The sequence below is a fragment of the Homalodisca vitripennis genome, chromosome 2 (genome assembly GCF_021130785.1).
Source record: "Homalodisca vitripennis isolate AUS2020 chromosome 2, UT_GWSS_2.1, whole genome shotgun sequence".
Taxonomy (NCBI): Eukaryota; Metazoa; Arthropoda; class Insecta; order Hemiptera; family Cicadellidae; genus Homalodisca; species Homalodisca vitripennis.
The window spans coordinates 146,277,600-146,291,198 of NC_060208.1; the positions used below are offsets into that span (position 1 = coordinate 146,277,600).

Sequence of the window (13,599 nt, forward strand, 5' to 3'; positions counted from 1 at the left end):
ATTGATGTTAATGCTGATATACATGACTTGATCATATCAATACAGAACTCACTTGACTCTGTCTCAAGTTGGTTCAGAGCCAACCTTTTTATCCATAACATAAATAAAACACAGAAAATGATATTGAGCTTGAATAGTGTAAATATTTTTAAAGATAGTGTTAACCTACTGGGCATAACCCTAGATAGTAAGTTAGTTTAGCATGAGCATGTACATATTTTAAATAGTAAGTCTTCTAGAGTGATGTATCTCTTGAGAAAACTTAAGGACTGTGTTCCTATTGAATATATTAAGACAGCTTATTTTGCATTTTTTTCAAAACCTAATCCTGTATGGGCTCAGTGTATGAGGAGGCAGTTCTGGTGTAAATAGTGTTTTAATACTCCAAAGAAAGCTTTTAGAATCATATGTAAAGTTAACTCAAGAAATAGCAGTAGACCATGGCTATAACCCAGAATTCCATGACTGTGGTTAATCTATGTATTTTTAATGTCATGATAACTTTTGGTTCTTAGTTTTAGCTATGTTTGTTTTTTAGCCTCTACTGACAACATATTACATGTATGCTACTTGTTAAATGGTTAATATTGGTCTATTGTCTATAATTTCTAAAGTGAACAATGATATACTTACAAATTGACTCTGTTCAAAACAGAAATCTCTTCATTTAGTTTTTTTACTTCAGACTTTAGTTTGTTGGCTTCTTTCTGACTACTGACGAGGAGTTCTCGAAGTTCTAATTTCTGGTTTTTGGAGACATCAAGTTCTCTGAAACAAAAGAATATCAAAGCAAATAATCTTGATTACATTATTACATGTTATTTTATGGTTTAAATTTTTACTATAACCATATTACTAAAATATTTGTGGCAGACAATACAGTGGTGATAATACAATGAGGTTAAGATTATTTTTAGCTCATGCGTCTTGTATTGATTACAATGGACTAATTTTTCTCCTATGTACAGTAATTTATTAACCTTTATTAATCTTCAGTTTTTCTCTACTAGTTCCTCATAATAACCACTGTCAATCAGCAAAATTGACCACATCTTCTAGTGATGTAACATGTTACTCAATTGACATAAAATTCACAATTGTGAGATTCATTTGGCCGCTAACTTCACAGATGGGAGGAACATTTGCTGCTATCTTCACGAACAGGATGTCATATTGGCGCTAACTTCACAAACAATATTTTGTGCATGAAGCCAATTTTTATTGTATGTTAGATGATATGCATGTAGCCTATTATTAGCTTTATGTAGCCTCTTGATGTAATTCATTCGTTTACGCATGAAGAATTATCCACGTCCTATATCAATCTTGGTTTCACGCTTCTACGGTGGATTGAGTAGCTGTAGTGACAGTGCATGAATCATTGAGCTGCTATTATTAAATTCCAACAATTAAACACAAAATCATGCCCAATTCTGAAACTCAGAAAAATGAGGTATACCCTATCTGTTGTAAATACGTTATTGATGAGGGTATTGCGTGCAATGGCCAATGGCCAATGCTGCAGTTCCATCCAGTGTGTGTAAATCTGAAACAAAATCAAATATGCAAAATTTGCCAGTGATCAACAAAAAGTGGAACTGTGACAGAGTGGACCCTGCTTCCACAGGACAAGCTGCTGGGTCTACCCCTATCTATGTTGCTGGAGAAGTTGATGGCTCTTCTTATGAAAGAGGACTTGAAAACTGAAATTCATAATGCAATAAAATTTCACATAGGGAAACTCCCTGGATCAGATAACCTCCTTTGAATCGAGGCTTGCTAAAATCAAATCTTTTAGAGGAATTCAAGGAAGCTGGCTTGCTCTTCAACATTATCCGAGAGCATCATTGAAGAGATTAATGAAAGATAAAAGAGATGTGATAAATTTCAATAATCCTGAACCAAGCAACTCAGACGATAATCACAAGAAAACTCAAGATCAATATGATCCTCTCCACATCTGGTAGGGTCGGTCGGTGAGTACACAAATTTCTTTCGCATGGGAAAAAGGCCCCTAAAACGCCATCCCCCATCAAACTAATCCTGGAGAACTAAGATCGAGCCTTTGCTCTTTTAAAAAACTTTAATTCAAAGAACTTGCAGGTCTTATTTCAAGATCTCTCAGAGGTAAATCATCTTCCATCTTCAGTGACAAAAGCCCAAAAGAAATTGCTTACTTGAAGAAGTTAAGAGAGGAACTGAGAACTTAAATGGAAGCAGGAAAGTCTAAACTTACCATTAAATATTTAAATGGAACCCCCAAAATTGTTAGTTCAAAAAACTATTTAAATACAACGGACATAATTCATTGAGAATACATTATCAAAATTGTAACGCCCTCGAAACAAGCTGGGTGATCTAAATATTTCTTTAGATACTTGCACCACTGATATTGTTGTACTTACAGATACTAACTTGGCTCCTGACATATGTAATTCTGAACTAGGTTTTCTTAACCACAGAATTACCAGATGTAATAGAAATCTCACCACCAGTGTCAAGAAGAGTGGTGGAGATGCCCTCGTAGCCGTGGAGAACGTTATCCTGATTAATGTGGTTGAAGTGGATCATATTGTTTATCAAGTCTGTTTATCAAGTCAAGTTTATTGATGCCCATCATCAGCTTTATGCATCACAGCTCCATTGGGTTCCTCAGTATAAAAAGTGGTACCCATTGTTCCTGATTTTCGTATGTGAAACCTGGAGCACACTTGCTGATCTGGTGTCAATAGACCTTATGAGCAATATTACAGGTGGTGATGTTAACCACATGTTTGAAATTTTCTGCATGAGATCCGATCGTCTGTTTTGAAATTCACCCCAACTAAGAAACTGGAGGCTTCGAGATTCACATGCTGGTTTTCCTATGTTTTGAAACAGCTCACGATGAAAGAGGGAGCTGAAGGAGCTCTTCATCGACCCATGGTCATTATTGCAGGGACGAATAACATTCTTAAAAAATCAACTGAAGAAATCTACTCTAACTTAGAGAGGAATTTGCAGAGCTTAACCAAAGAAAGAACTGTACATGTAACAACAATTCCTAACCGCTATGATACAAACCCGATTGATCCAACATATCACGATATATAAACATAGCAAATAATTATATCAAGGAAATTGCTGTAAGAATGGACAATGCGCACATCATTGACTTGGACGAACTTGGAAGAGATCATTTCACTCGACATGGCCTACACCTAAATTATCAAGGAAAAAAGAAACTACCTTATATGATAATTGATTCCCTGGAAAAAACCTTTAAATATCACAAAGGAAAAAAAACACCTAAACATTGAAATAGAACTTCCTTCTCAATCTTCAACCATAAAACCCTACTCTATCAACATAATTGAGGCAGACATGAAAAAAATAATAAGACAACACCAAAACGATCCTACAATAGCCTTTGCGCACGCTATCTCTAACGATTTAGATTTTAGACCATGAAAGAAACATGAGTGCTGGGGTTGCTGTAGTTTTTAGAGAAAGTTTCGGAAGACCTCAAACCTCTGACTTTGTGGATACAAAATTAACATGTCAGACACTTAAGAGCGGAGCAACAGTTTACAGTTTGGTCACAAAACAAAATTACAATGGTAAACCGACCCAACAAAGTTATAATGAGGCTTTTGAACAATTGATCAAGGACTTCAAGAATAAGCAGCTAAAAACCCTCTATTGTTTGCCTATGGGATGTGTGCGTGACCTGATAAGACTGGAAAATTTATGTGAAAACATAACCCGCCTTCAGCAAACCACAGGTGCTACAGTCTGTGTAACATCCTATGACCAACCATCTGCGAGAAGGAAGCTGTGGCATGGTCTCACTCATACCGAGTTTTTGGAGAAACTGCGACAAGTAATGAATGGCTCGAGAAGTAAAGCAGCAACCCAAACAACTACTACAGTGAACTCGCCCTCTGTCAGCCCGATCAGACTTAGACCCACTCAAATTGGAGACAACGCAGACACCACACAGAGTCCAGTGAGCCCAAGGGTGGTGCCAGGCTCTCAAGAGCACAGCCAAGTAGTGAGGTCTACGCTAGTGAGTGATGTACAAAAGCAGAGTAATGTGTCTGGTGTTGAGTCTGACCAAGTTCCACAAAAATGTACCATAAACAAGAGTAATATAAATAGTAGTGTAACTGATAATACAGGACTAGTGGAAAATGTTAATTTAAACTGACTTTAGGTGACAAAGATAATGTATCTGCAAACTGTAATTCTTTAAATAACCCAAAATGAACCAATAATTGAAAAATGAACTATTGAACACAGCATTTTATTCATTACAAGAATATTTTGAAAGTGATTTGTATCTTGGTTTTTAGAATATTTTAGGGTATTTTATTTTCTCTGTAATTGTAAATTGATACTAATTGACCTTATTAATTTTTTATAAGGTTTGATGATGCACCTATTTTCTATGTGTATGTACATATTGTAAACGTCTTGTGCAAATAAAGTGTGTCTATGTCTATGTCTAAAGTGCTTTACAGAAATAACAAAGAGTCTCGAACGAGACTTGCACATGCTGAGTTCTCCCAAGCAAGAATATAATGGCACTTACTTTCAAGAAGATGCTTTCAAACGTATGTTTCGCATGTCCAGGATGTTGATGGCAACAATCCCAAAATCTTTCACAGTTTTTTTAAGAATTTGCAGGGACAGAGTCCTGTGCTCTCCACTCTGAAGTTGGATCATCGTGATACTTCAGACCCAAACGACTTGTGTGAACTTTTCTAATTATTCTTCTCTTCAATGTTCATTATTATTCTTACTACTCCTACTAATCCATCCTGCCTGCTAGAAGGATCTAATATTCAGTGTATATCTTCTTGCCTGAAAAAACTGACAGGAGGCTCAGGACTACAGGAACTCAAACATTGGCCCCTGAACTATCAAACAAATAATACCTTCCCCTCAGTTCTCTTGGAAATCGGACTCTTAAAAAACAGCCATAATGCCATGGAAGAAAAGTTTAAAAGTCTGGAAGCAATAATAAAGAACCTAACACTTACGAAAAAATGCAGAGGAGTGCACGTATCGTTCAAAAAACCCCCTCACACAAACATAAAAGATACCACAATAATGCAAGAAAACCAGTTGTCAATAAGAAAGAAGAGAACAAATTCAGTGTCTCCCTTCAAGTGCAAAAGATGAAAGCCGCCACTTCCCATGCAGAAAACCTTACTGAAGGCCAAACCCCCAAGACAATCACAACTCCCCCCCCAATAAAACATAAAAGAACCATACGTGTCAACATGTCCTTCAAGAACCGGGGAAAGAACCCAAAACCCCCAATAACTGCACGAATACGACCCGTTGACGAAGACCTGGAGGATTTTTCAGGAAACACATTGATTTCTACACAAAAATAAACCACTCCTTTAATAAACCAACTAGCCTGCATTCCAATACCAATAAAGACTTCATGTCTACTGGACACAATGTCAACTATCCCCCAGCACATCCACCTATTTTTTAGAGACAAGCCAGCCTCAAAACAAACCAGATTAAGTATCCTTCACCAAAATATCCAGGGTGTCTCTAATAAAATAGACAGACTCCTCCATCTAATAGAAGATACCAATCCTGAATTATAATCTTGACAGAGCATGGCCCTTAAGCAAGAACAAATCGAAGGATGTTGCCACATTCCCAACTACTACAGTTTAAAGGCTCATTTCAGCAGGAAAACACACAAACAAGGCGGTGTAGCTATCTATGTTAATCAAACCTTACAAGAATATTCAGAAATCTCCATTGACATACACCAGTACTGTGAAGAAATCGCATGTGAACTTGCGCTGATAAAGATCAAGGTAGACAGAAGAATTATTCATGTAATGGGAGTGTACAGATCACCAGCGGGGAACTTGGATGATGGGTTAAACATACTCTCATCACAAGTAATTTGAGGAAACAAAAACTGAGAACTTACCATTAGTCCTTATGGGTGACATCAACATTGACAGCATCAACCCTGACATAAAGACAATTAAACTGAATGAAGTTTTAGCTCTCCATAATTTGACAAGGGTGGACTTAACCTCCTACTAGAATAACAGCTCACTCTGAAACATCCATAGACTGTATTTGTACTAACCTTGACTCGACAGATGTTGATGACAAGTGTAATAAATGCTGGCCTCTCAGACCACACAGCCCAAATGTGCAATATAACTTACCCGGAGAAACCACAAAGACCACAAATACTTTACCGATGCCTTAAAACGACGAAATCTTGACACGTTGAAAGCTTTACTTCAAGAAGAGGACTGGCAGCCTGTCATCTATGCCCGACAGCAGAAGAAGCATATAATTATTTTAGCGCTAAACTGTCCCTATCATTCTTCAACACGCCTGCCCTAAAATAAAGAAAAGGCAAAAACACAGACTTAAAAACCTAAACACTTCGCAGATGCAGATGCTTTAAAAAACTAAAAAAACAGTTACCTAAAAAAGCTCTAAATCATTATGAAGTAACAGGAGACCCTAACGACAAGAGACAAGCCGCTGAAGTGAAAAAAACATATGACTTGAGGCTTAAGTCATTAAGAAAGGAGGCATCTAAAAATTACATTAATGATTCTGACAACAAGTCCAAGGCTGTTTGGGATGTTATAAACAATGTAAGAGTCAAGAAAAAACAGTCACATGAAATAAATCTCCAAATAGAAGGTGAAATAGTCCGAGATGCAGGAAAAATTGCAGACCACCTAAACAAATTCTTCACCAGCATCGCGGAGGAAACCTTAAAAAGTAATAAAAAGAGATCAAATGCAATAGCCCATTCACAAAAAACATTAAAATCACACATTCTCAACCCTGCCTCACACCACTGACCAAGAAATTAAAGAAATAGTAAAACATCTCAAACCAAAAAGTTCTTCCCGGCAATGATGAAATATCACCAAAACTTTTAAAGCACTGTATCAATGAACTTAGCACACCACTGGTAGTTATATTCAATAAATCGTTTGATCAAGGACTTTTTCCATCAGGAATGAAAATCTCCAAGGTGTATCCAAAACACAAAAAGGGTTGCCCAGCCACTGCTAGCAACTATCGACCGATCTCCCTAATATCAACATTTTTCAAAGCTATGTGAAAGAATAGTCCTTAAAAGACTCCTGACATACTGCAACGAAAACTGTCTCCTCACAAACGCCACAGCATGGCTTTATTAAGGGCAAGTCAACAACAACAGCCATGATTAAACTCATAGAATCTGTTATTGACGACCTCGAACAGCGAAAACTCTCTACTACTGCACTTTTTTTAGATTTTTCAAAGGCATTCGACCTGCTTGAGCCATGACCTCATTATAACAAAACTGGAAGCCATTAGGCATATCAGGGAAAGCCAAAGACTGGTTCAAAAGCTACCTAACTGGACGACACCAACTGGTGGAGCTCAAGCACACAGAAAATGGCATTACCAAACATGTGCAATCAAATACATTGCCAGTAACCCGTGGCGTACCTCAAGGCTCTGTGCTGGGCCCAGTCCTCTTCGTTTTATTCACTAATGACATGCCCCAACTTCTTCAGGACTACTGTTTTTACCATCATGTATGCGGATGATACGACACTGTTACTAAATGACAAAACAACTGATAAATTAGCCGTTTACCGCATACATAGCTCTTAACATGGCCTATCAGTACTGCCATAACAATGACCTGGTCGTCAACCCTACAAAAACTAACCAAGTTGGATTTGGGCACCGAAACGAAGATGTACCACAGATACCAGGCGTCACCCTTGGAAAGCCAAGTGAAATTTCTAGGCATAACTCTAGACAACATGTTATGCTGGACCCCACACATAGAAAATCTTTGTAAAAAATTAAACACTAGTGTCTATGCAATTAAACAAATTAAGGCCATTAGTGACCTAGCAACAGCAAGAACTGCATATTTTGCACTCTTCGAAACACACTTAAGGTATGGCCTTGCCGTCTGGGGTGCAGCTTCTGCAGAAAACATCGAGAAAATCCTGGTCATTCAAAAAAAAGGCAGTCAGAACTTTAGCCGGACTGCAACGACTTGAACAGCTGCAGGGGAAGCATTTAAATCATTAAATATCTTAACGATGTTGGACTCTACATCAAAGAAGTTGTGATGTACGTGGATGGAGAAGATCTCTTGAGAGGATCGGATTCTCTACACACCTACTGCACACGTAAGGCCAACCTCTACAACCTCCCAGCACATCGCCTCACTCAATATGAGAAAAAAAACCACATATAAAGGTGCTAAATTCTACAACCGTCTACCAAGGGACATAAGAACAGGAAGTGGAAGCAAGCTGAAATCAAGACTTCACAGCTGGGTTGGCCGAACGTCCATTTTACTTTACTCCATCAACGAGTTCCTTCAACATGACTAAACCGATTCCAAAGAAAACACTTTATCTGTTAAAACATTTCACTGACTCATTTACAAATGTATAATTTGTATCTCTATGTGATTTGAGTTATGACTATGTATAATTGACACCATTTCTGTTCTCAATGAACATGTTATTAAAGGATGTTTTGATTTGATTTGATTTGCGAAGTCACAGTTGAAGAAGTCCAACAAGTCCTCAGTTGCCTGGATCATAACAAAGGCTGTGGACCAGACAAAATTCCACTGAGTGTGCTGAAGCCTGTAGATTTCTCATTTCTGAGCCATTGGTCAAACTCTTTAAAATGTCATTATGTACTGAAACTTTTCCAGATGCACTTAAACTGGGAAATGAAAAAGATGTGAAAAATTATAGACTGGTTGTTTATTTTGTCTGCCTTGGCTAAGACCTTTGAGAAGCTTGTACTGCTGAGGATCTCACCTCTTATCAAGAACATAATTTTACCAAAGCAGCATTGGTTTTTGTCTGGGCATGTCTGCTGCCACTAACCTTGTTTCTTTACAGGATGTAATAATCCTTTGTTGAACGCTCAAAAACCGATATTATAAATCTGGATATCTCAAAGGCTTTCGACAATGTCAGCCACAACCACCTCTTTAAGAAACTAAATGCATATTGTATCCTTGGAAAGCTTCATAACTGATTCCGGAGCTATCTATAAGAATCGCAAACTCATTGTCAGGTTCACCAGATCTTTCTCGGACGAGTTCTGTGCCTCATCTGGTGTGCTGCAGGGATCGAACTTGAGTCCGGGACTATTCTGCCTATTTATTAATGACATTGCATCTTCAATTAAGACCAACTTCTTCTTTTTTGCAGACAACATCAAGATTTTTACACGAATTTCCAGCATTGATAACTGTAGGAACCTATAGAATAGCTTGCTTGCTATAGAAACTTGGTGTAACTTCACCAATATGTCCTTGAACTTGGAAAAGTGTACAAACATTACCTTTAATAAAATAAAGTCTCCGATTGTTTTTCAATACCGTCTCCAAGGACAAGTACTCAATCAATCAACTTCTGTTCATGATTTCTGTTCATCCAACTTCTGGTGTGATTTTGATCCAGGATCTAAATATGGCTCGACATACTGACCCCATTTGTACTAAGGCTCGACATATTGACCCCATTTGTACTAAGGCATACAGAGCTTTAGACTTCTTAACTTGAATCTCACGCTATATGCATAACCCTTGGACTCTGAAGAATCTTTTTGTTCTTTTGCGAGACTATATCTTGAGTACTGTTCGGAGGCGTGGTCACCACATCCAGGCCACTTTAATAAAGAAGATTAAGCATATACGGAAAAAATTCCTCTGTTTGGTTAGTCTTCAGATAGGTTTTGAGTTTGGAGAGGTTCCTCTTGTTGAGCTGCAGGCCTTTCTGAACCTGAGCACGCTTGAATGTAGATGATCTGTAAATGACGCCACTTTACAGATTCTCAACAACCATACTGATGCTCCCAGAGTTACTCAGTCATATTGCTATCTGCCACCCTGCTCAAACAAGGTCTAAAGAACTGTTTGCTCCCCACCATAAACGTACAACTTACAAGGCATTCAGTACAATGGAGAGGATCCAGAGATTGGGAAATGTACTATCTTTTGATGTAGAATTCTTCGCACTTGATCTACATGCCTTTAGAAGATCTGTAATGTCCAAACTGCACTATCCTATTCTGTGACCATCAATCGGAAAGAACAGACTCAAATAATTTGCACAGGTTGTTGCCAAAACAAACAGAAATAAAAGTTCAAAATATCTCACTTGATTTCACTATCTATTGTTGTTTTTCCAATCAGCTTGCATAGCAAATGTTTAGCATTAGTTTTTCTTTCTTTGCATATCAGTACTTGTTAATCTTGTTAATTGTTTTGCTTGTTCTAGTCAATTAAATCTTAGTCGGTTTGTTTCTAAAGCTGAATCTTATTATCTTGGCAAGTTGCAACTTGTATTCATAGCATGTCATTATTTATTAATTTGTTCTCACTTATTGCATATTTGTTACATCCTGAATTAAAAGTAGCATTACATTATATAATTTGTTATCTGTTCTTATTAATTATTCATATTAATTATTAATTATGTTGTTCTTCTTATTTATGTGTAACTTATTTTACTTAAATCACACCTTGTTATTTGTATATATCATCTCATTGTGCATGTTATGTACTCGTAATTTAAACAGTCACAGCCATTTGTCGGTATAATTTCTTGCAATGACTTGTGAAAATGGTTATGACGGTTGAATAAATAAATAAAATTATTTTAATTACAACCTACAAACTTTATTACTTGATTTTGTAGAGGTATACTACTTTGATATTTTTTATAAAAATGGCAATGAATGTTCAACCAATGTATTGTGACAACTTAGCATTTGAATTTCATTTTAAAATAATTTAAACATAATGAGGGAGAAGCTCACAAACCATTGGTTAGTAATTAAATAGTTATTTTAAAATTAGTTGATCTAAATAATATAATAGGCCAATAGAAAATTAAATTTACTCATTTTTAGATATTTATCACTTAGATGTATTGAGTAAGGACAAGATTGATAAGTGATGCTTTATCTTATCATGGAATGTGAACAATGCATGGACTTGATATAACAGATTAACATTGGTTAAATTCAAATTCAAATGGTTCGCGTCAATATCGGTAAGCAGAAATTGATTTGAGCCACAAACAGCTGTAGTGTTTTCATCCCATTTAAACATATTGGTCTGGGTAATGACCAATATCTGGTCATTGTATCTGGTCATAGTGGCTGAAGGGCTAATGACTTCCGTTGATATCCGATATGTGAGCCCCGTTTTGTAACCCCAATGGTTGTGGTAGAGATCTAAGCCTTCTCCTTTTCTTCTTGTCTTAGCAGCGATAGTGAATACATGTGCGTTTATCCTATACTCAAGGAGCACATGTTTTAGAAAAAGGTGTGAAATCTGATCATAATTAAAGGCATTTAATTCGAAACATATATTAAAAGCTATTAATGCTACAGTGTAACCGAAGTTGGTGAGTAAAGTGAGACCAAATGCTCAAATATAAAATATAAATTTAAATGAGTGAAATGATTTAAATCCTCGAATTAATATTGGTGAGTACTATTTTTAAGCGATGAGACTTTATTAAAACTAGTTTTCTATTACAGTGATTAAAAATTTCTAAATTTAATAAACAATATTTTTGGTAGATTGAAACTATTAACAAATTTAATAACATTGGTTTTTATTAGTGAAGTGAAATAAAACTTAGATGTAGAATTTTTTCATTTGGTATAGCCAACATTGCACAATATGATTTTATTTAATACTTAAAGCTTTTAAATTATTATAACAACTTGGGACATTACATCTAAATAATATACTTAAAACTTTATCACAAAGCTAAAATAAAGTAGTGCAAGTTGAAATGAACACCTAAAATCTGAACAGTCACATATTCACAACATGGGACAATTAAACAATTCCCTACACCCAATCTACTACAGATTACAGTAATAATTTGGGGCAGTTTAATACAAACATAAAACACCACAAGTTGATCTACTGCAGATGATCACACCAATGTTGAGCAACTACAAGAATTGTCACCCCCATACTTGAGCTACCTTTATATGGCTCCAAGAATCTGGAGCTTTTATAATTGACATTAAACAAACAGATCTACTTCATCGATACCATATTTGTTTATTATTAAGCATCATATTACATAATAATTTTATGAAAGGTGGATTTTTTCACAGTAATTAAAAGATTAAACTACATTACAATACTTAAAATATAAATTCAAATCAAATAACAACTTGTTCACAGTAGATTTTTCAATGTGTTTGAATTGAATTATTTAACAGCTCATATATGCTGATGAGTTGCAGTTGTACTTATCTTACACTGTTCTGCATAGGTCGAATCCAAAAATATAAAAATTCCAAAAATCCAAAATACAAAAATTCTGCAATTTGTTTTGATCTCTAACTTGGAATGAATTGCTCACATTTCTCCCATTCAAGATGTGCTGGAATGTTGCTGGAATGGAGACTGTGTGTGGAATGCTAATGTGCTACATGATTCACAAGATTTTGTCCTTCAATGATTCCTAAATACCTGTCTCCTTATGAAGGTCTCTCAATGTAAGATTCATTAAGGTCACCTGCTACATTTTCCAAGGGTACTAGTTTGTCTTGTATAGTCCTAAGATCCCCTTAGATATGAAGATTTACAGGTCCAGGACATTTAAAGATAAATTTAGAAATATATTTAAGTTAACTTGTCTTTTATGTCTCCTAATTACGAGGGTTATCCAGAAAGTAACAGATGTTTTGAAATAAAAAATTAACCAACTGAAAAAGGAACATTTTATGTAATAAATTTAAAAGCTTCAATCTTAGGCTATTTTTCAATGTAATCCCTTGAGACATTTATCATAACATGACACAAGTTTTTCAATTCCAGCTTTCTAGAAATCTGTCGCCTGATATCTTAACCACTGATAAACACCAGCGTGAAGTTCAGCGTCACTATTGAAGTGCTCCGTTGCGAGGCAGGACTTCATCGCTGGAAAAAGGTGGTACTCGCTTGTTGCCATATCTGACTATAAGGCTGATGATCTAACACTTCCCAATCAAATCATCCAAGTCTTGTTGTGTACGATTGGATGTATGGGGATTTGCATTCTCGTGAAAAACCAACATTTTTGAGCTAAATTTTTTCCTACGCTTGTTTTATATCGCTGCAATATTTCACAGCACCTGTCTAAGTTGATTGTTGATCCTCGTTCAATCAACCAGAATCACACCCTTAGCATCCCAAAAAACAGTTGCCATAATGTTTCTCGCTGACAGATGGATTATATTTCGTTTCACAACTGACATGCTTTAACCACGTTTCATCACCAGTAACGACGCAGCAAGTCTTTGTTTTTTGTGATCTTCTATAACGATTTTTAGAACCCACCTGACAGAAAATTTGTGGTATCCAAGCTTCCATACAACAATTTCATTAAGTAAAGTTCGTGAAATTTGTGGGAAATGTTCCAAGAGTTCAGTCACTGTGAAACAGCAATTTTCACAAACTTTGTCATTGATTTTCAACATCAAATCTTCGAGTCACTAAGCTAGGCCGACAGCTAGTGAACATTGGTGCAGCCATTTTTAAAGTCAATACACCAC

General features: G+C 36.2%; 1 protein-coding gene across 1 annotated transcript in view; it reads right to left on the reverse strand.

The window, feature by feature from the left end:
* LOC124354855 (E3 ubiquitin-protein ligase TRAIP) overlaps positions 1-13,599 on the reverse strand; it is a 45,187-nt gene that overhangs the window by 4,202 nt on the left and 27,386 nt on the right. The window contains exon 5 of the mRNA XM_046805614.1: positions 634-768. Coding sequence (XP_046661570.1) covers positions 634-768 — 135 coding nt within the window. The remainder of the gene's footprint in view (positions 1-633; positions 769-13,599) is intronic.